The sequence below is a fragment of the Oreochromis aureus genome, linkage group 9, assembly GCF_013358895.1.
Source record: "Oreochromis aureus strain Israel breed Guangdong linkage group 9, ZZ_aureus, whole genome shotgun sequence".
NCBI lineage: Eukaryota > Metazoa > Chordata > Actinopteri > Cichliformes > Cichlidae > Oreochromis > Oreochromis aureus.
In genome coordinates, this window is record NC_052950.1 from 12,343,910 (window position 1) to 12,366,278 (window position 22,369).

A 22,369-nucleotide genomic window follows, 5' to 3' on the forward strand; every position below is an offset into this window, starting at 1 on the left:
TGTTCACAGTGGTTTAGTCAGCATTTCACTTGCGTTCAAATTTAAACCCTCTGAAGCTTAGCAAGAATACACTCATGTGCACTGTGACAAATATTCATACAATCAACAGCACTTTATAATAACAGGAATCAGGTGCATATAGTACTGCTAAAAATGATATAGGACAGGGAAAATAAAGCAGCCAGCTCAAAACAAATTCTCAATCATGCACTAAACCCAGCAAATATCACTTTCTGTGCTTCTGTCCTGAAGCCAAATTTAATTAAATGTTAGAAAATCCATCTTGTTAATTTGTGACAAACAGAAACTTAATTTCATCCAGTGGAGTCCTCAAATAGGAAGACCTTCAATTTACACAATTCACAAATTAACCCTGACAAGTTTCTATAAGTGATTCTTCACCTTCCATCTTCCACAACAATGCATTGTTGCCTCCCTTTTTCACATTTCCAAACATATCATTAGTATCCCTACCCCCCAAAAAATTTACATGGGCACCTTTTACCATGAATTCCTGTATATCAATGTGTTCTAGAGTCAAATTTAAGGCCATCTGTCTGACAGTTAGCTGAAAGTGGCTCAACAAGGCAATGATCCCATACACAACAGAATGGATGAAAAAGAAAAGAATCAAGTTGTTGCAATGGCCCAGTAAAAGTGTCAGGATCCTGGGTCTCCTGACCCAGCGTTTTTAGTTCTTTGTGATTTTTGTATTATGTCGAGTTCACATATGATTTATTCTATGGTTTCTAGTTTTGATCCCTTGCTCCTCATGTTTCTCTGTGTCCCTCTATTCTGTGTTTAGTCTTCTCTGCCCATGTGTTTCCCTCTGTGTAAAGTCTGTGTTTCTTGGTCTGTGTTTGCATGTGTGAGTTTCCTGTTTTATTGTGAAGGTCTATGTCTCATGTCAGTGTTTCTAGTTCTGCTTCCCTTGGTCTCGTCATGTCTGATTTCTCCCAGCTGTGCTCTCCTCCTGTGTTTCATTCCCCTCGTTATTCCCCAGTGTATTTAAGCCCTGTGTTTTCTTGTGTGCATTGCTGGATTGTCTGTTTTGTCTCCCTGGGTTTCCCTGTATTTTCTCCCTGGGTTTCCAGTTAAGGTTTCAGGTTTGTTTTGTTAGTTTTTTCCAGTTTAGGTTTTGCTTAGTTTCCTCCACGTCTTTGCCGTTTCTGTTTGTGTCACCACCTTCCCAATAAACCTCACCTGGATATCAGCTGCCAGCATCTTGGGTCTTCATTAAATTCAACACGGCTTTCCCCGCTAGCCGTGACAAAAAGTGCACACTCAGTCTGATTAAAGGGACCTTCAAAGAGCTGTACATCAACAACAAGACCTGAAGCATTGTAAAGAAAAGTCAGTGTTCCTTTAATTTTCAGACCAAATTTTGTCTGTTTTATGTTTTACATTAAAAAAAAACAGACTCTTTGCATTTTAAATCTGTCTCCTGACAGGTGCTGTGAATAATATTGATCCTTGAGTTAAAACAATATTTTCTTAAAATCCACATTGGTCTTGCACAGCCACAAATATGACTGATGGTGATAGTCTGAGGAATTCTAAATGTATACATCTAAAGTTGCTCAAAAGATATTTTCTGAAAAAACACCACAAAAAAGAAGGAACAGACAATAGTCCACATGGGTAAAACGAAGAAGAAAATGGTTGCAGAAAACTGTACTCACATAAGTGAGTGTACTCACTCACAACCGTATTTACTAACTTCCTCAGTGTACCCAAATATTTCTGTTTTTTCTTCATGAGTCGTTCATCAGTGCATCAGTCCGTTCAGACAACAGCAGAGACCCATTTTCATTTATGTTTCATCACATTTGGAGTGGCTCTGCCAACATCAAAATAATCACATAACATTGGAATGTATGCAGTAACACCACAGTAACTACAGTTTGGTTGGTTGTGTAGCAGACAGCTGATTCCAGACACATTGCCTGCCATTATAAAAGTAAAAGCTTACATCTATTTTCTTCTGCTTATCCTAATAAATATAATCTCTCTATCACTACTTTTACATCTTTTTAAATACAACACACAGCAATAAGAGCACTATTTGTAAGTGCTTTTGTTTCTGCAAATATGTATTCCTTTCCATTATTCTCAGAAAATGTTAATCATCAAATTGTAATGAATAATCTTTAGACCAGACATAAAGACCAAGAAACAAACAATTTTCTTCCCCAGTATTCAATCACTCTCCATCTCACATCCAATTTCCAATCAGCCACTGGATTACTCTGACACAAAGCTTGTTGTTGAAATCTGAAATAAACTGAGGTTCACACAAACAGGTTGTCTTTATAAGTTTTATTTACCTTTGCAAAGAGGTCAAACAACAGCACAGACAGCAGTCTGCATGTGTTTATTTCAAAAAGAGCAAGCGTAAGCTGGGAATATTTACGGAGAGAAGGTATCTACCTCCCATGTTCACAGAATACATTCAGAAAAATGTGAATAAATGATAATTGGTTCATCAACATGTGGTTTAAAGATGACAGGGAGACAGGATAAATGACAAATTACCATTACAGCTTTAAGAGAAATCATGAACAGAGACTATTAGACAAAGAGTGGTGAGTTTTTCTACACCGACCCTTCTGCATATTAATTTGAGGGAATTCCTGACTGAATGTCTTGATGCATTCTCAATCATCCATGTAAGTAAATCTCCAAAAGTTGATTCTGTTCATCTGGACGTAGAGTTTTCAGTGGAAGAAACATTTCGTCACTCATCCAAGTGACGACATCTTATAAACAGTACATTTGCATAATGACTGCAAATGTACTGTTTATAAGAGTGCTTTTAGCTTTTAGTGCTTTTAGTCAGTATTAAATCAATACAATTTTATTTATACAGCATCAAATCACAAAAACAGTCACCTCAAGGCATTTTATATTGTCTGGTAGATCCTACAATAATACATACAGAGAAAAACCCAACAATCATATGACCTCTTATGAGCAAGCACTTAGCGACAGTGGGAAGGAAAAGTTCGATTTTAAAAGGAAGAAGCCTTCAGCAGAACCAGACTCAGGGAGGGGCGGCCATCTGCTGCGACTGGTTGGGGTGAGAGAACGAATTTAGGACAAAAGACATGCTGCGGGAGACAGCCAGAGGTTAATAACAAGTATGATTAAGTGCAGAGAGGTCTATTAACACATAGTGAGTGAGAAAGGTGACTGAAGAAAAATACTCAATGCATCATGGGAATCTCCCAGCAGCCCACGCCTATTGGAGCGTAACTAAGGGAGGATTCAGGGTCACCTGGTCCAGCCCTAACTATATACTTTAGCAAAAAGGAAAGTTTTAAGCCTAATCTTAAAAGTAGAGATAGTGTCTATGTCTCTATTCCAAACTGGAAGCTGGTTCCACAGATGAGGGGCCTGAAAACTGAAGGCTCTTTTAATAGTCACACTGTATCAGCAGTAATGTATTTTACATGTAGTTGTGAAGTGATATAAACAAAGTAAGGTGAGAGAAGAAGGGATAAAATCTAAAGGTTTTAATCTTAACAGATTTTTTGTTTTATTTATTATTTGAACGTGTATGCTGGATATGTCAAAACAACCCATGTATGGTGAAATCTACAGGCTGATACGTATCACATGATGTCAGTTAAACGTTTTTCTCATCTATGTGCAGTAATTGGTGCTTATGCACAGTAATTGGTGCTTATGCACCAATTACTGAGGATACAATCTGAGAGAGTCTGATATATTTATTAACAAGCGCTCAGTTTTTAAATACTGAAGTTATATTTCAAACAGCACCAGGCCATAAAAAGGGTTAATCATCAGCAAATGTCTAAGCTGTAACTTAAGATCAGCGAACAATAAGTGTTTCATTGCAATGCAAATGATCACACCAAAGCTTTGAAGGAAGCACATTCAGTTCACACATAGATACACCCTCTGCAAACAAGTTAGGCATCATTACTCAAGTAAAATTAGAAATGTATATCACATGAAGCAGATTTTGAAGGAAGTGATGAAAATTAAAGAAGTTACTCTGCCCTTATAAGATAAACACCCAGATGTTTAGGTCTGATAGCCCTACATGAGCTGAAGGACAACAAGAAAGGGACACAAACAAAAAAAAAATCAACCCTTCCCACACACAATATAAATGTGACAATTCAAAAGATCATAATTTAAAACACTCATAAATCATAAAAAGCTGTACCTGCAACAAGATCAAAGCTTTACATGCTGTTGGTTTAAATCTCACCAAATTCAGGCATAAACTATGTGACCACATTGAAATGTCCAATGACAAAAAAACACGCACCATCATCACCCTCAATCAGTAAATAACCTGTTGTTATAATAAGTAATATTTATAAAGCCCACAGATCCTTTACCCAGAAAACTGGCACCACACTCAGCTTCCATTAAACATTTTAGCAACCAATTACTTAATGTGTGTCTGCAACCAAACCTCCTCGTTTTCACTCCCAGCACTAAACAGTCTTGCGTCAGTTGATCTCAATAGGTCACATGATAGGGTGAGTTAAGGTCTCACAATTGTTTCACCTGAAACCTCTGCTGACAATGACCCACACCCTTTTTCACACCTTGGCTCATGTGATCGGACGTATTCACAGGACAAAGTGTGCAAGATCAAAACAGCTTAACACAGAAAGTTATTAAGCATGCTTGGAATAATTTAAGTTAGCAATAAGTCTCTTTGACTGTTATAAGTAATTATCTAGCAGTGTCCAACATATGAAACATGGAGAGTTTGAAGACAAAATAAATTTCTTATCCACTTATTTAGATAAGACAAAGACATCCAGCGCTTCACATCACAAAATACAGAGTAAACCTTTAGCATAAATAATATTAAATATCACACAAAAACACTTTAAATTAAGTAAACATATTTTATTTTACATGTTTTGATGCCAGCTTCTCTACAGCCATTTAAACAAATTACCTGTGACAAACTTTTGTACATTAATTTCAACATGTCTACAATGTAAATATTAAATCATTCAAGAACACACACAACATGCAAATACTGTATGAACCTGATGATCGCTAAAATAATTTTGTATGTGGAGGTTTCTAGTCATCTTACAGAAATGTCTCAACTGTCGTGTAAAGTAGTTCCTTATTGGAGTGCTGCAACATCTATTTACACGTATTTAAGACAAACCTAAACAAAAAAGTCAAATGAAAACAGACGTGTGAAATTAAAGCTGAACATAAAAAGCTGCAGGATGTGATATGTGATTTTAAGTAACTAAACTGAACAACACTAAACTGGAAAAATGACATTTTTATGTGCAGGTTTTGTGTGTGTTTCTTTAATACACTTTGTTAATGTAATGTTACTTTTTTCTTCACCTGAGCGTAGAGTTCCTCTTGGCCGTGAGCGCGCTCTGTGTTTTCGAGCTTTTTGACTTTCACCTGTGCGTACACCGTATCCTGCTGCTGTCCTCTGTACTGCACTGAGTCAGTGGATGCTTCATATCTCAGCACAGAGATGTTGATCTCTCCATAATGGATGTTTTCTTCTTCTCCTTCCAATTTACTTGCTGGCTCTTCACTTACTTTTCTGAGGTTCCTGCTTGAAAATCAAATACCCAAAATGTATAGAGTATCTTTCTGCTATTACAAACTCTGTGTAAACAATCTTGGTATCAAAATAAAGCTAAACCTTGAGAGACTTCATGAGCTGTTTAATTATTATAGCAGATGTTGCTGTGTCAAAGTAACTGAGGTTGGAACACAAAAAAAAGATTTCTTCCTCGCTTAAACCTTTTTTTTGGTAAACTTTATATAACCCCTTTGAAAATATGCTGCAGTAGACAAAAAACTGCAGAAAACCAGGACTCAATATATGAACATTATCTGTGCAACGGTTGATGCTACTGAAGTGAAACAGGCCAAAGCTACAGAGGTTTTAGTGAAGACATAGCTAGGTGCTTTGCAGTTTGAAAAATTTGGGGACAGTCTGTGAGAGTTGGCTGTCGTCAAATCTCTGTAACTGGGCAGAAAATTGTGATTTTTTTTATGGGAAATGGCTCTGGGGCAATGTTTGGATGACGTTTTTCAGGAAAAGTGTTATAACCACGATTTATTTAAGTTTTGGAAGCAAGACAGCAAAGGTAAAACTGAAGACATGTTACAGTTTTTCAAATGTGAAGCATAGTTTTGGTTGTGTTTTGCTGTTCGTTCAGTGAATTTTGGTTGAAGCTTCACGAAACTTGCAGTTTTGGAATCTGTGACATATCAGCCTTTAAATAATGTACTATTTGCCTGGTTACATGCTGTCGAGTGAACGAGGGATTCAGTTGTTTAACTTAACGTCATTTTGCAAAATGCACGTACCTGCTGTTTTAATTTTCTAGTGGTTGTAGAAATGTTTTTATGAGCTTCTCTGAGATTCTGATATTTCTATGGATACGACACATGACTATATTTACATAACAGATCTGACATCATGGCCCATGAAGCTGGATCTTCCCCCCTTGTTGCCCCCAATACTGGGAGAGTTGGGGTCTAAGACTTAACTGTCCTCTGTTTTGGGTTAAATATATTTGTGAGTAAACGCATGTCTTTCATGTGTAGCTACCATGTCAGTGACAGGTAATGGCAACTAATGTGAAAGTAACAGATCATATTTTCTGCTGTGATGTAATATTTACCAAACAAAGATAATAAGGCAGACGAGTAAGATGAATCCAAGGATTCCTCCAAGAAGAAGCCATGTTAGGAAGGAGCTGCCATTCTGCTCTCCTGAAAAACAAGATCAATATGAAAAAACACATGAGTTAAAAAGATGCCACATCACCATAAGGATTAATTTTACATTTTCTACAAGTCTGTAAAAAAAGAAATAAACTAAGAGAAGACAACAGTACCTAAAGAAAAGAAGAAGAAAAAATTAGATAAGAGCATACAACACATCAGTAGTTTTGACCTAATTTTACCTCCAACAGTCACGTTAAACTCTCCTGATGTCTGATTACCCAGATCATTAGTGGCCACACAGTAATAAACTCCTCCATCTGTTACATTGAAGCTGTAAATCTCTCCTTCAGATACTTTCACAGCTCCATCTCTGCTCTTCTTGAACCAGGTGAAGCTGCTGACTGGAGGTTTGGCTCTGCTGGAGCAGGTCAGCTTCACCCAGCTGCCTGCTGACACCAAACCTGATGGACTGATGGATGCTGAGGTGTCTTTGGGAGCATCTGGAGAAAAAGAATATCCCACAGATCAAACTCTGACTGTCACCACTCACACTGATCAGTGTGCTCACAAGCATTATGATTCCCACAGTCTTCAGTATAGTGTAGAGACCAACCAGTTTTCTGCAATGAAGAAAATTTCAGAGAAATGAAAAGTGTATGAATTGACAGAATATATGTTTAATAATAAATGAGACCATTTAAGGTGAACTGAATTGAGGAAAACCATTACTTTTAAACAACAGTGTAAAAGCTGCTGCAGGAACACACTTTTCTTTTTAACTTTCAAGGCTGAACCAACACACTGTGAAGGATGAAGTACAATCTTGATTTCATGAAATAAAATTCAGTCTGTTATAAATCAGATTACCTTTTCTCCTCGCTCATAAATTTTATCACAAAGAAAATTTGGAAAAAAACAAAACAGTTTTTAATAATAACTGATGATGAATTTTACCTCCAACAGTCACGTTAATCTCTGCTGATGTCTGATTACCCAGATCATTAGTGGCCACACAGTAATAAACTCCTCCATCTGTTACATTGAAGCTGTAAATCTCTCCTTCAGATACTTTCACAGCTCCATCTCTGCTCTTCTTGAACCAGGTGAAGTTGCTGACTGGAGGTTTGGCTCTGCTGGAGCAGGTCAGCTTCACCCAGCTGTCTGCTGACACCAAACCTGATGGACTGATGGATGCTGAGGTGTCTTTAGGAGCATCTGGAGAGAAAAAAAAGAAAGACATATCCCATAAATCATGTTGTCCTGTATGATTCAGTTCATCAACAAACTCTGATTGTCTTACATGAAACACTGAGAGTCTCTTCTGTCTCTGCTGTCTTGGTGTCTTTTCCTTGGTTCACAGGATATCTGGCAGAGCAGCTGATCTTCTTTCCATCATGTGTGTCTGACAGAGTGATGGTCTGCTGGATTTTAGTTGTAAAGCTTCCATCTGTGTTTTTCTCTATTTTGTTGTGAGAGTCTTGTGTGAGATTCCAGGTGAGGTGAGGAGGGGAGTGTGGACAGGGAGTGAGAGCTGAGCAGGTTATAGTGACAGACTCCTTCTCCTTCAGATCACCTGGGATTGTAATATTGGGCCTCCAAGGAGAATCTGTGGTTTCACATCACAAACATTTTAACACTAAATAACAGTATATTAGGTACATGCAGTTTGAACTGCTGTGCATTCTCAGTTTTGCTGAAATAAACTAAAACTGACATAAAAATGGATTAAAGCTGAAAAAACATCTTCTTTTAAAAAATTACAATAAAATTTCTGTTCTTTATTCCATATTATGTTCTTTCATAAATGATTTGTAAATGTGAGCATTTATTAAAGAGAGCGAGTATCAGAACAAAGGTTTGTATAATTTTATTATATAAATGGATTAAAAACTTCAGTCTTTACCTCTGACTGTTATTTGAAGAGGATCATGTTGAGCTGTCGCCTTGAATGTTTCTCTCTCTACTCTGAAGAAGTATGTGTTTGTGTATGTGGTGGTTAAATTAGAAAACAGAGTGGTGCAGTTCCTCTGACTCAGGTTCCCAGTAATACTCATTGGATAGATGCTAACTGCTCCACTACTGTTGAAGATCACATTGTTTGGATATTTGCCAAAGTCAGCGTTATTTTTAATCCACACTCCAAAGATTTTTCTTTCTCTGTTAAATTTCTGTTCATCTTTGGGTCTGAAGTTACATTGAATATGCAAACAAGATCCACTCAGTGCTTCCAGCTGCTTTGGGGCAGTCATGTAGAGTTTTATCCAGTCAGCATAACCAGCCAAAGAACCTGTAAATACAGTTTCATTATGAACAAGCTGCTGTTCTTTCCTCTGCTGTTCACTGTTTGTAAACTGTTTACATTGTCAAACACAACACAAAGTGCTGGCTCTGTCTTTCAGGTTGTTTTAAAATGGGTGAAAGTTAAATTACAAATGAATCCAATAATGTCTTTGAATAACTGAACAATCAGCTCACCTGAAACAAAGAGAACAGTCAGTAAAATGCTGACTGTCACCATCTTCATCTGGAATCACAAAAAACAAACAAACAAAAAAATCAACAAAAAGTGAATGATAATGATTTAGTTATTATTATTTACATCTGTGGTGCTGTCTGCTTTGAAAATAGCTGAAATATTAAAACAATAAGGTAAAATCAGATGATGTGTCAGTCAGTTGACTGCAAGGAAAATAAGAAAAAGGTTAGTTTATAAAGTTAATGAATAAAATGAGTAAAATGTGTTTTACTGTAACATTAGGCAGTTTGTAAGGAAGTTTATAAAGACGACATGCTCTTTAAGAAAGACAAGTCCAAAATATTAAATGTGTTTTAGTTTAGAAAGTTAAGAAATAAATCAGTAAAATGTTTCTTTACCCCACATTACATCTGATGATTGTCCTATGAGTGAAGCAATGAAGCAGCCTTCAGCAGAACTATTATAAACTGTAAAATACAAACGATCATCTGAGGAAGTACATGTAGAGACACCCACTGACTGTAGCGCTGCATAATGAAGTCTGTTTTGTGCTGCCTGCTTATTTCCTGTGAAAAAATTCATGTGTTACCCTTAAAGATATTTTTAACTTTTGTTCTGTCGAAGCCTCTGACCTTAACCTTACACAACTGATTTAATCATTCTTAGTATGAATGTACAACCTGTGCTAACACAAATCATGCTGATGGACTATGACAGACTGTATCTCTCTTCCTCTACACACACACACACTCTGTTATCTGGACAGTTTCTATGCTGACAGCTTTAGGGTTAGGGTGCTGTAAGGTGTTGTTATCCATAGGAGTTTGGGTTACTCCACAAACATTTGTGGAACTGCATATAAAACTCCAGCAGCAAGTGCTACTTGCCTTTGAGTGCTGGGCCCTGAGAAGTGTGTGTGTGTGCTGCTGGAGTGGTGATACTGATAGATAGATGTGGCAAAGCCGTGGGACCTGTTTGTTCTGCTGTTTGGTAAAGTGGTTCATTTATTAGTAGAAGGTTGGTAAAGGCTTCCGACATCTCTTGTTTTTGCATTATTTTAGCATTTATATTATTGTTTCAGATTGTAGTGTTTCTTTACTTTCCAGTAAGAGTGGAGTTTTTAATTTGTTTGTCTGGCCTAGCAGACGCTGCTGTTGATTTGCTTCGTTTTTCATTCCTATTTGTTGTTATTTTAATTGGAAAAATAATGAATTGTAAATTAAATTTTTATTTTTACTTCACAGCTAATTTGTTTGGAGCCTCAGTCTTTGGTTTGCTCTGCTGACACTTTGTGTCCCACTACTAGTTGTAAAAGTCTTTAATGAATTACATTTTGTCCTTCAAGCAATGGAAACTCCAAATTGAATTCAATGTAATTGTTCTGTGAGGTATGTTGGCTACAGAGGATCCTTGTGGTGAATCATCAATCATGTAGCACAGAGGTTCCCTGATGTTCCAACTTCTGGCTCGCTGATTTCATAAAATATATGTTTTAGGTCATTTTTATCAGGGAGGGTAAGAAATGTTGGTGAGATCAGTAGCAGCACTGGGTAGCATGCTGAGGCTGAACTCCTACAACATGAGATGATCCAGGATTGGTTTCAGGAAAACAAACATTATGGGTCTGTCTCCAGCTCCTGGTTGAACCTTTACAATGGAGCTTTTAATTCGTGAGTATTCAGAGGTGAGACTGACTGAGGCTCAGAGGAGGGAACAAAAGTACTTCCACCACTGTGACATAAACTACAATCCATGCTCTGACTCCACACAGGAACAGACCAAACAGATCAAACAACCTATGCTGTAGCCAGAGGCTGACAGTGATTATCACAATATACAATGAGGAGCTGGAGGAAAACTGTACTCCACCTTATTTTGTTTGTTTCTTGATCAGTTAATAATGATGCAACAAGTTGATACCATCAGAATAACCACTACAATGTGTGACAGTCGGCATATATCAGTAACATGCCGACTGTCACTATGGTCAAACACAGAAACTTGTTCTGTGCATTTGCAAATAAAAACAGGAACTACAGACAGAGAACCTGCTACTTAAGAAGATGCAATCTTGCTTTAGTTGCAAAGCTGTTATAGGCCTGACGTGATGATACCAAATACAACACTGCAACAACAGTTTTGTCCTTTCTGCAAATATCCTGTAATAGACAACACTAGATAATTACTTCTAACAGTCAAACAACCTTTTTACTAACTTGAGTTAATTCCAAACATGCATAACAGCTTACAGAATACATATAACTCTCAGTACGAATGTCACATAATATCTGTAGACATCACATATGCAGGTATTGTTAAGCTATGAACAGTCACAGCATCACTACAGGAGCGATGTAGTGACACTCGGAGACGTTACAAAGGAATCCAGTGTTACTGCTCAGCCCAACACACAACATTTGAGGTCAATAAATGCAAAAAGGGATTTTATATTTTAGTTGCATGCCAACAGCAGTGAATAAATAAATACCTGAAAAAATAATAAATGTGCTTCATCTTCATTCTAGGAGTGTTTAAAACACATGTATGAAAAAATATGTTTTATTGAAGAAGTTATACATGAACTTATAAAAAAAAAAGCACGCAGCAAAAAGATTTCAGTGTAAATAAACTCCTTTTGTGACTTCAATTTAATGCCTCCTTTTTAAAAGAGTTTATTTTCAAGTTGTGTGGAAGCACTGCTCTCACCAACTTGTATATAGATCACACATGAACAATCTGAACATGATGAAGAGAACATCCACACATTTCTTCTGCACTTGAAAGTAGATACACTCTGGGCCGTCACCTGTCTGTGTTAAGCTCTTTTCAATCTTGCACACTTTGATCTGTGAGTACACCAAATCCTGCTGCTGTGTGTCACTGAGGAGTAACACAATCGACTTCCACAAACTGCACTCTTGGATAGGCTTGAACTGAAACAGGACAAATTGGCAGGTCTTACAACAGACGGCTGTCCAAGTCTGACAGCAAAAATGTCAGACTCTTTACACGACTGCATGTCTGTTACGCGTCTGGAAGCATGTGTTGAATTGTACCATCTACTCTTACCAGTAGTAGTTTATAAAGAGCTAAAATTCATATTGAACAGAACAGAGATCAACTTATTGGTGTGAGGACAGGTCAGGGTGTAGCTCAGAGTCACATGCACACTAAACACCTCAACAGGGTGCAATCAATAAACCTTTTCAACATCAGTTTAACACACAATACATCACAGCTGAGGAAGAGTTGAAATGGCAAACATCGTTAACTCTGGACATAATGAGACTGCATAAATGTGTCCTTCATGCCTGGTTTGGGTTGCATTCATCACACTGGGACATGGACAGATGACACATATTAGAGCATTAATCACTCAGCTCTTTCATGGTGCACACAGGTAAGTCAGTCCAGCAACACCTTACTGCTCTGCTGTCCTAGAGTTAGCCAGTGGCTGAGTGCAAGCAGAGTTCAATCAGCACTCCTCCTTTAACACTGAATAACAAAGCTGAGGTGACACTTTCCTCTTGAAGCTGATGTTTGGTGGAGCAGAGCACTTAACTCTGTTTGTCTGCTCTTGTTGGTTGTAAGGTTAAAGTGACGCTGATTCAGAGTGGGGACCGCACCCTTCAGCTGTTTTTAAATATCTCAAAATGGCACTGCATTGTATTTAAACAAACACATGTGAAAGGGCCAAAATCTTCCCATCTGTCACTGTCATGTTTAGAGAGTGACACGAGCAGCAGGTTTGATGCATAATGCATTTAAATATGTGGCTGTTAGCTGCACATTTATGCTTAGACCAGAAAAAGTGTGATAGTAAAGCATTCACTTCTAAACTCACCCTTGTACCACTGCTTCCTACAGTCACTGTCTACTCCCATATTTGAGGTGCAGTGCAAAGAATCAGACTGAATGTCCTGTGTTTGTCTGTGAAGTGGAGATGGGGAGGAGGTGGGTTGCACAAATAAGAGTCTGAAAGGGAGAATGACAGAGAGCACAAATGTAGAGCACACAAAGTGCAGGCTGATTGGCTCAAAGAAGGCTGGAAAGAAGTGGATTGGACTAGAGTAACTGTGTCAGTATAAGAAAGAGGTAGTGATGTAAAGAAGAGAAATGCAACCTAACACCCATGAAAGAGGGCAGATGAGTGATTACAGATATTGTTGAACTTCTCTGCCCTCAGCTGTGAGCTACTATTCAGCCTATGAAACAAGCTAAACATTTATGGCTTCATTGAGCACTCAGGAGGCTGTTGCATTCTTCAGAGCTTTTACTAATGTACCATTTGTGATCCTTTCATTCATGTAAAATGATGCTTGGAGTAAAAGCCCCACTCTAACCATTACTTGGTGCTTTATTGTGTTATTCAACCACTAGATGGCGGGCCTTGACATGACCAGACAAGGAATAAAAATATTTTTTGACACAGAGATTCAATTACTTACAAATGACAGTGACCAGTCTTATAACACAATATAGAATACAATAGTGTAGAATACAATAATTCTTTAATTGTCCCACAAGGGGAAATTTGGTTGTATCAGCAGCAAAAAAACAACATAAACAAATAGAACATAAATTATAATATCCATTACAAATAACCTGTGAGACAGAATACTCACACATGAGCTTCATTAAGGATGCAAGACTGAACAGTTGGTTTCTGGGTAGACAGTTGAGACACAGTTGTCTGAAAAACTGTGTCAAAAATGATGTGTGGTCAGACAGCAGATCAGACACATGCAGGGGTTTATATATAAGCTGACAGTAATGACCAGACCAAAGGTGGTGCTGCTGCCATGTGTGAGACCATTTGTTATAAGTAATGCACTGGTTAGACTCAGAGTAACGCAGACTTAAAGGATTGAGTTCAGTGCGTTTATTTACAGGGAAGCAACAACAGAATGTGACAACAGAAGGATTTCCAATCACTGATTCCAGGGCTCCAGTTCAGACACTCACTCTGAAGTGGTGACAGAAAAATCCAGAGAGGAGAGATAAAGAGAAAATGTTCAAGTCAGCACAAGATGAATGGAGGAACACAAATTCACCATTAACATGCTGCACTAGATTAAATGACTTTCCGGTCAGTGTGTAAATTAAAGTCACATACCAAAAGGATTTGGTCAAATTTGACGACAATATATTAAAACAGATCAGAGAATTCATTCAGAGTCATCACAGGATTTAGGAGGTTGGTGGATAATAATGCAGCAAACTGGATTTTCATACTTAAATCTTAAGAAACATTAAGTAAGCTTAGATTAAATGGATCATAACTTAAGTTGCACTCGTTAATCACTGCTATTCCCCCAACACAGTCTGAACACCTCAGGGCATTCAAAAATTTTCATTTGTGTAGTCCACAAAGGGGGCAGCAGATAGCTGTTGAAAGGTTATTTAATAGTAATAGCAAGAACACAGCTGTAAGTGTAATAGAGTGTAAATATTTACAGGATTGTCCAAACATCATGCTGTAGCAGTCTTACAGAAGTGTGGTGTTTGATTAATATTCATGGATAAACTATAAAAAAATAAGATGGTCAGGCTGAAGCAGCTCCTGTTTAACAGACTCAGGGCAGTGAAGGAATGATATGAAATTATCCACAAAGTAAATGTTTCCATTCCTGCAACACCATCTCTACACTCAAAGTAAAACGGTCATGTACAACTGTTGAACATCACTGCAGTGAATTTAGTGCTATTTTAAGGTGGAATTTTCCTCCTGTGGAAACTTTAGTTGATGTGTTGTGATGTGACTCTGCTCATCTGAAAGCTTTCAGTCTCTGATTTGTTGGAGTGTCTTGATCTGAACCAGCTGAAGGAAAAGAACATAGAAATAAATAAACCAGAAAGAATGAATTATTTTACTTTACTACAGATGAGTTAGTTGGTTTCAAATGCTTGTATCATAGAAACATTTGTCTCACCACTCAAATACAATCAGTGTGATCACGAGCATTATGATTCCCACAGTCTTCACTATAGTGTAGAAACCAACCAGGTTTCCAACTGTAATGCAAAAAACAGTAAATAAGATTGTCATAGGTGAAAAAATAGTTTTCAAGTCTAACACATGAACAACCACATGATGTTGGATAAATAACAAGATTTGAACTTCATAAAGCTAAATTTGCTTCCTTTTCAAGTCACTTTAAGGAATACCTAAAAAAATGATTAAAATGATCTGATTACCCAGATCATTAGTGGCCACACAGTAATAAACTCCTCCATCTGTTACATTGAAGCTGTAAATCTCTCCTTCAGATACTTTCACAGCTCCATCTCTGCTCTTCTTGAACCAGGTGAAGCTGCTGACTGGAGGTTTGGCTCTGCTGGAGCAGGTCAGGTTCACCCAGCTGCCTGCTGACACCAAACCTGATGGACTGATGAAAGCTGAGGTGTACTTATGAGCATCTGTAGGAAAAAAAATGAAGTCTCATAAATCATGATATGTTGACAGGATCCAACAACAAACTGATTGTCTTACATGAAACACTGAGAGTCTCTTCTGTCTCTGCTGTCTTGGTGTCTTTTCCTTGGTTCACAGGATATCTGGCAGAGCAGCTGATCTTCTTTCCATCATGTGTGTCTGACAGAGTGATGGTCTGCTGGATTTTAGTTGTAAAGCTTCCATCTGTGTTTTTCTCTATTTTGTTGTGAGAGTCTTGTTGGAGATTCCAGGTGAGTTGAGGAGGGGAGTGTGGACAGGGAGTGAGAGCTGAGCAGGTTATAGTGACAGACTCCTTCTCCTTCAGATCACCTGGGATTGTAATACTGGGCCTCCAAGGAGAATCTGTGGTTTCACATCACAAACATATTGACACTAAAGAACAGTATATTACATACATAACAACTGATGTACAAATCGATTAAAACTGAAAAGAACATCACAGAAAATAAAAATAAAAAATAACAAAAATGAAAATAAAACAACATATCTAAAGAAGACCCACAAACACCACTTTCTCTGAGCCTGTATGTATTTAAGGTGGACTGAGATGAAGACAAAGTCTGTCCTGTGAACTGACCAGTCTAACAGTTAACCTGCTTCTCAAAATTGTCCAAAGTCTGTATCCTGAGCTGAAGATGAGAGGGAACATCCTGGTTTTTTAATTTATACTTAAAGAGTCCATGAACTAAACTGGACTTTTATAACATAATGAAACAGTTAAAATATAAAAAATTAGCAAAGGAAAGAAATTGAGTGAAATCCTGTCTGAAGTATTAATGTACAAATATTTTAGAGTCTCAAGTCTCAGAGCTGTGTTTTATCTTTTTCTTTTCTTCTTAAATAAATAAATAAAAACAACAACAACAACAACAACAACAACAAACAACGAAATTTCTCAGTTTTAATCCTTAGAATGTAAATTACTTGTAAATGTCAGCATTAATTTATGAAATCATGTCAGGACAATAATTTTGAGTGTTGTTACTTTTAGCTTCAACCAATATTGTTGACAATGAATCAAACAATAGAGAGCGAGTATCAGAACAAAGGTTTGTATAATTTTATGATGTAAATGGATTAAAAACTTCAGTCTTTACCTCTGACTGTTATTTGAAGAGGATCATGTTGAGCTGTCGCCTTGAATGTTTCACTCTCTACTCTGAATAAGTATGTGTCTGTGTACTTTGTGGTTAAATTAGAAAACAGAGTGGTGCAGTCTCTCTGACTCAGGTTCCCAGTAATACTCATTGGATAGATGCTAACTGCTCCACTACTGTTGAAGATCACATTGTTTGGATATTTGCCAAAGTCACCATTATTTTTAATCCACACTCCAAAGATTTTTCTTGCTCTGTTAAATTTCTGTTCATCTTTGGGTCTGAAGTTACATTGAATATGCAAACAAGTTCCACTCAGTGCTTCCAGCTGCTTTGGGGCAGTCATGTAGAGTTTTATCCAGTCAGCATAACCAGCCAAAGAACCTGTAAATACAGTTTCATTATGAACAAGCTGCTGTTCTTTCCTCTGCTGTTCACTGTTTGTAAACTGTTTACATTGTCAATCACAACACAAAGCGCTGGCTCTGTCTTTCAGGTTGTTTTAAAATGGGTGAAAGTTAAATTACAAATGAATCCAGTAATGTCTTTGAATAACTGAACAATCAGCTCACCTGAAACAAAGAGAACAGTCAGTAAAATGCTGACTGTCACCATCTTCACACACAGAAACTCGTTCCTGGAATCATAAAAGAAGATAAAAAAAAATAAATATATATAATAAAATCAACACAAAAAGATTATGATTTAGTTATTATTATTTACATCTGTGGGGCTGTGTGCTTTGAAAATAGCTGAAATATTTAAAAAAATAACATAAAAGTTTAAGATTAAAGCACAAGTTTATAAAATTATATGATAATAATAATGGATTGGATTTTTATAGCGCTTTTCAAGGCACCCAAATGCCATTATTCATTCACGCTCACATTCATACACTGGTGGAGGCAAGCTACGGTTATAGCCACAGCTGCCCTGGAGCAGACTGACAGAGGCGAGGCTGCCATATCGCGCCATCGGCCCCTCTGGCCAACACCAGTAGGCGGTAGGGTAAAGTGTCTTGCCCAAGGACACAACGACCAGGCCAGAAAGGCCGGGGATCGAACCGGCGACCTTCCGGTTACAGGTGCGCTTCCCAACCCCCCTGAGCCACGGTCGCCCTCAGTGAACTGACTGACACAGTCAGTTCACTGAAAGAAATATAAAAGTTTAGTTTATAAAGTTAATTGCTAAAATGAGTGAAATGTATGGAAGAAATATAGTATCATCAGAATCCAACTATTTTTAGACATTGAATTTATAACACTGAATAGTTGGATTCTGATGATACTATATTTCTTCCATAGAAATGTTCCTTTCATAATAAGCACATGTGGTTTACTGTAACATCAGGCAGTTTTATAAGACAATCATCAGATGTAATGTGGGGTAAAGAAACATTTTACTGCTTTTATTTCTTAACTTTCTAAACTGAAACACATTTAATATTTTTGACATGTGTTTTTCTCAAAGAGCATGTCGTCTTTATAAACTTGAGTGAAACAAAGCAGCCTTCAGCAGAACTACTATAAACTGTAAAATACAAATTATCATCTGAGGAAGTACATGTAGAGACACCCACTGACTGTAATGCTGCATACTGAAGTCTGTTTTGTGCCGCCTGCTTATTTCCTGTGAAAGAAGTCAGATGTTGCCCTTAAAGACATTTTTAACTTTTGGTCTGTCGAAGCCTCTGACCTTAACCTTACACAACTGATTTAATCATTCTCAGTATGAATGTACAACCTGTGCTAACACAAATCATGCTGATGGACTATGAAAGACTAACTCTCTCTCGCTCTACACACACACACTCTGTTATCTGGACAGTTTCTATGCTGACAGCTTTAGGGTTAGGGTGCTGTAAGGTGTTGTTATCCATGGGAGTTTGGGTTACTCCACACACACATTTGTGGAAGTTCATATAAAGCTCCAGCAGCAAGTGCTAATTGCAATTTGGTAAAGTGATGTACTGTATTTATTAGCAGAAGCTCTGTAGGGGTTTTCTGACTTTACTGTGTACTTTTCTGAATCACTTTACTGAGAGTGAGCTTTTACCTACAGTTGGTGATGGAGGCCAGAGGAAATCTAAAGGAACGCAGGGGATGGTAAATGGACTGGTTCTTATATAGCGCTTTTCTACTCTTCTGAGCACTCAAAGCGCTTTATACAACTTGTGCATTCACCCATTCACATTTCTCTAAGTGCTTTCTAGCTAACATTCACACACATTCATACTCTGATGGATGCATCGGAGAGCAATTTGGGGTTAGTATCTTGCCCAAGGATATTTAGCATGCAGATTAGAGGAAGCTAGGAATCAAACCACCAACCTTCAGATCAGTAGATGACCTGCTCTACCGCCTGAGCTACAGCTACAGCTACAGCCACAGAGGTAACATGAATGATAACAGACAGCAGTAATGCAGGGGATGACAGACCAACAAGGAATAGATTACCGCACACACTATAAATACACACCAGGTAACAAGACAGGAATGGACAACAGGAGGCAGGCACAGCTGGGATTAATCTGACATAACAAGACACAGGAAGTAAAGCAGACTACACTGAAAAAAGAAATGGACTATCAAAGTAAAACAGGAAACACACAGGCTGAACTCAAGACATGTTAGCTTAACACAATGACCGAGGAGACACAGAGAACATAGAGACCTGAAACGTGGGACAGGAAGACACAGAGTAGACAAAACACGAAACACAGGGAATCCACATAACAAAACCTGAAAATTAGAAATCAGGAAATACAAAAGAAATAAGGAGCTAGGAAAACTGAGACAGAAACTAGGAGACTAGCAGTGATAAATCAAACTCAAAAACTATATAATAATTTTAAAAAACCACTGGGTCACCGACAGAGTGCGTCCCTTGTTGAAGAGACACTCTGTGAAATCAAACAGACCAAACTTGAAATGCACTGAAGAGCTGGGATAAAATCTGATCCACTTCATTTCAACATCATTAGAATAGCTTACTTTTACTGAACACTGTAAAAACAGAATCCCTATGCTGCAGCCAGAGATCAGGCTGACACTGATTATCACAATATACAACGAGGAGCAGGAGGAAAAGTGTATTCCACCTCATTTTGTTCACCCCACTGAGTTTCTTAATCAGTTAATAATGATTCAACAAGTTGACACCACCACAATAACCACTACAATGAGTGACAGTCGGCATAGATCACTAACATGTTGACTGCCACCACATACTTGCTCCCTGCATTTGACAACAAAAGCAATCACAAGATTTTATTGAGCAGCAGCAGTGAAATGTTTCCCCACCAAATGACCTCAAGTGAAGATTGTTCAGTAAAATGTAATTTTTTTAGCAACACCACAGTGAAACATGTAGACTTGTTAAATAAAAAGGAAGTACAGTACAGTTCTGCAAATGTCCTGTCATAAACAACACTAGATAATTACTTTTAACAGTCAAATGACCGTTTTAGTAACTTGATTTATTCCAAGCATGGTTAATAACTTTGTGTTAAGCTGCTGTGTGTCACCGAGAAATAACACAGCTTTCTTGATTTTCATAAACACACACAAAAACACTATTATTGCTCATCTAAGGATCTTGGAAAGAAAGGTGACGTGACTCCTCTGACAGTTTACCTCTCATCCGAGAATCTTCTTCAGTTCTAATTGGTGGGAGTTTGTCCCTTAAGAGGGTCGTTGACCCACCATTGAACATGTGTCTCATCACATGGGCAGGTGTGAGAAAGAGTTTTGTTTATTATCAGCAGCAGTTTCCAGTGAAACCATTGTGAGGCCTGGCCTCACCCTATCATGTGACTTATGGCACCTGGGAGGGGATATCAATACTGGTTTATAGATGACAGAGAGTCATAAATCACCCCCTCTGTTCAACAATGGTCGTTCACAGTGGACATTGATGTCTTCTTTCACTCCTCTTTCGAACCATCTGTCTTCTCTGTCCAAAATGTAAACATTGGCATCTTTGAAAGAGTGACATTTATCCTTTAAATAGAGATGTTTTCCTTTTGAGGTTGCTCTTCTATGTTGTGCCATGTGTTTATGGAGTGGCTGTTTGCTTTCTCCAACGCAGAGGTCTGAGCAATCTTCGTATCACTGCACAGCAGTGTTTAGCTCGTGTTTGGGAGCTTTGTCCTTGCGATGAACCAGTTTTTCAGAAGTCCATATATAAAGGGTATAGCATCCCCTGGGTACAGACTGTGGTACATAAAGGATCAATGGCTTTTTTAAGCTGTTGTATGAAACTAATGACCTAATTTTTGTAGTTTTGTAGCATAGCAAACGGGACTTTTTAAACCGCCATTTCTCGCTCACTTTTAACTTTCTCAGGTATGAGGAAAGTAGCCCTATGTATCTTGATCATGTTTGGCTCCACACACAAAAGTAAGACAGTTTTCTCCACAGTGAACATAAAAGTAAATGTCATCCCAGACTCACCACTGAATACCTCCACATGTGTATGAGAACAGCCCTGACTCCATTCAAGCCCAGGTTTAAAATCCTGGCTTGACAAGCTGGAGCTCAAGTGTCTAACTAAGCAAAAAGGTGGGGGACTACTTTAAACTTTTTCAAATCTTGATCTGATATGGAGGAGAAGAAATCAAAACTGGAAGCCAGGACTTTGTAGAGTGGGTTTTTTTTGCAAAGTTCTCTCAACAAACTCAAGTTTTGAGTTACAGTTGAATCTCCCTCTGTGTGTCTGTGTGTCTCTGAGCTTCTGTGCAGGATTATCATTAAAATGGTGGTAAAAACAGTGTAAAAACAGTCATGTCTCCAACCCAGCTGTCACAGCAACATGCTAACTTACAAAAATAAAGAGGTGCACAACCGGCTGATGCACTACAAAGATTGTGTCTTGCGACACGGGATGCAAGGTCAAAATCATCACATGACACAAGTGAGACATGCGATGCATTGGGTATAAAATTGGCCAAAGAAATCAGACTGATTGGTGGATTCAAATTCAGGAGATTCAGACCAATGACTGTATAAAGGTTGTGCCAATAGCAGTCTCCATGACTACTCTTGGTTTTTACCCTTAAACCAGCTGATATTTTGGTAATTTTATGCAATTAAACTCATTCAGCAAGTTCAGCTTTAAATATTTCAAATATTTTTAAGCATTTCAAACTAAATCTTCAGACTTTGAGCTTTCATGTTGCATTTTTGATAAGAACTATTTTTCCAGTTTTTTTTACAGCAGTTTCATAATACAAATGTTCCTTGTCCATCCATATATTTTCTTTTCTTTTCCTTGCATTAAAATGTATTGGAATATAATAAAAAACTTTAACAAAGCAGTTTATGTAAAACTAAAATCTCAGTAAATAAAATTACTTTACATGTGCCTGTGAGTGCCTTAAATTAAAGATACAAAGTTATTGAATAAAAGCAATAAAATGTTTCCTTACCATAAAACCCAAGTGTAGTCTTTCATTTGATAGTTTTAGCAGAATTACAGTGAACCATGTCGCCCAACCGATGTTAGAAAGAAGGAAGTACAGAAAGAGAACGCACAGTTTAAGAAGGTGCAATAATATCACAAAGCTGCTGTAGGCGTCACATGAAGAGTCTGAGAAAAACTGTTCACTTCTGCTGATACACTGTGATA

At 37.7% G+C, this 22,369-nt stretch overlaps 2 protein-coding genes across 3 annotated transcripts; both read right to left on the bottom strand.

Moving 5' to 3' along the window:
• Positions 1–4,922: 4,922 nt before the first annotated feature.
• Positions 4,923–9,686, bottom strand: LOC116333213 (myelin-associated glycoprotein-like). Its single transcript, XM_039617557.1, has 8 exons — positions 9,586–9,686; positions 9,187–9,235; positions 8,615–8,998; positions 8,012–8,317; positions 7,666–7,926; positions 6,951–7,211; positions 6,666–6,756; positions 4,923–5,581 (listed from the first exon to the last, which is right to left on the bottom strand). The coding sequence occupies exons 2-8, from the start codon at positions 9,233–9,235 to the stop codon at positions 5,335–5,337; spliced, it is 1,599 nt and encodes a 532-aa protein (XP_039473491.1). The 5' UTR covers positions 9,586–9,686; the 3' UTR covers positions 4,923–5,334.
• Positions 9,687–14,054: 4,368 nt separating this feature from the next.
• On the bottom strand, positions 14,055–22,248 carry LOC116333214 (myelin-associated glycoprotein-like). Of its 2 annotated transcripts, none has more exons than XM_039617563.1 (7): positions 22,170–22,248; positions 17,314–17,378; positions 16,742–17,125; positions 15,681–15,986; positions 15,386–15,607; positions 15,121–15,202; positions 14,055–15,008 (listed from the first exon to the last, which is right to left on the bottom strand). In XM_039617563.1, exons 1-7 carry the CDS (start codon positions 22,193–22,195, stop codon positions 14,927–14,929), a joined length of 1,167 nt encoding a protein of 388 aa, XP_039473497.1. In that variant the 5' UTR covers positions 22,196–22,248; the 3' UTR covers positions 14,055–14,926. The 2 variants fall into 2 exon arrangements, with proteins under 2 accessions (XP_039473497.1, XP_039473498.1); XM_039617564.1 differs by lacking the exon at positions 22,170–22,248 and adding an exon at positions 19,072–19,165.
• Positions 22,249–22,369: the final 121 nt, after the last annotated feature.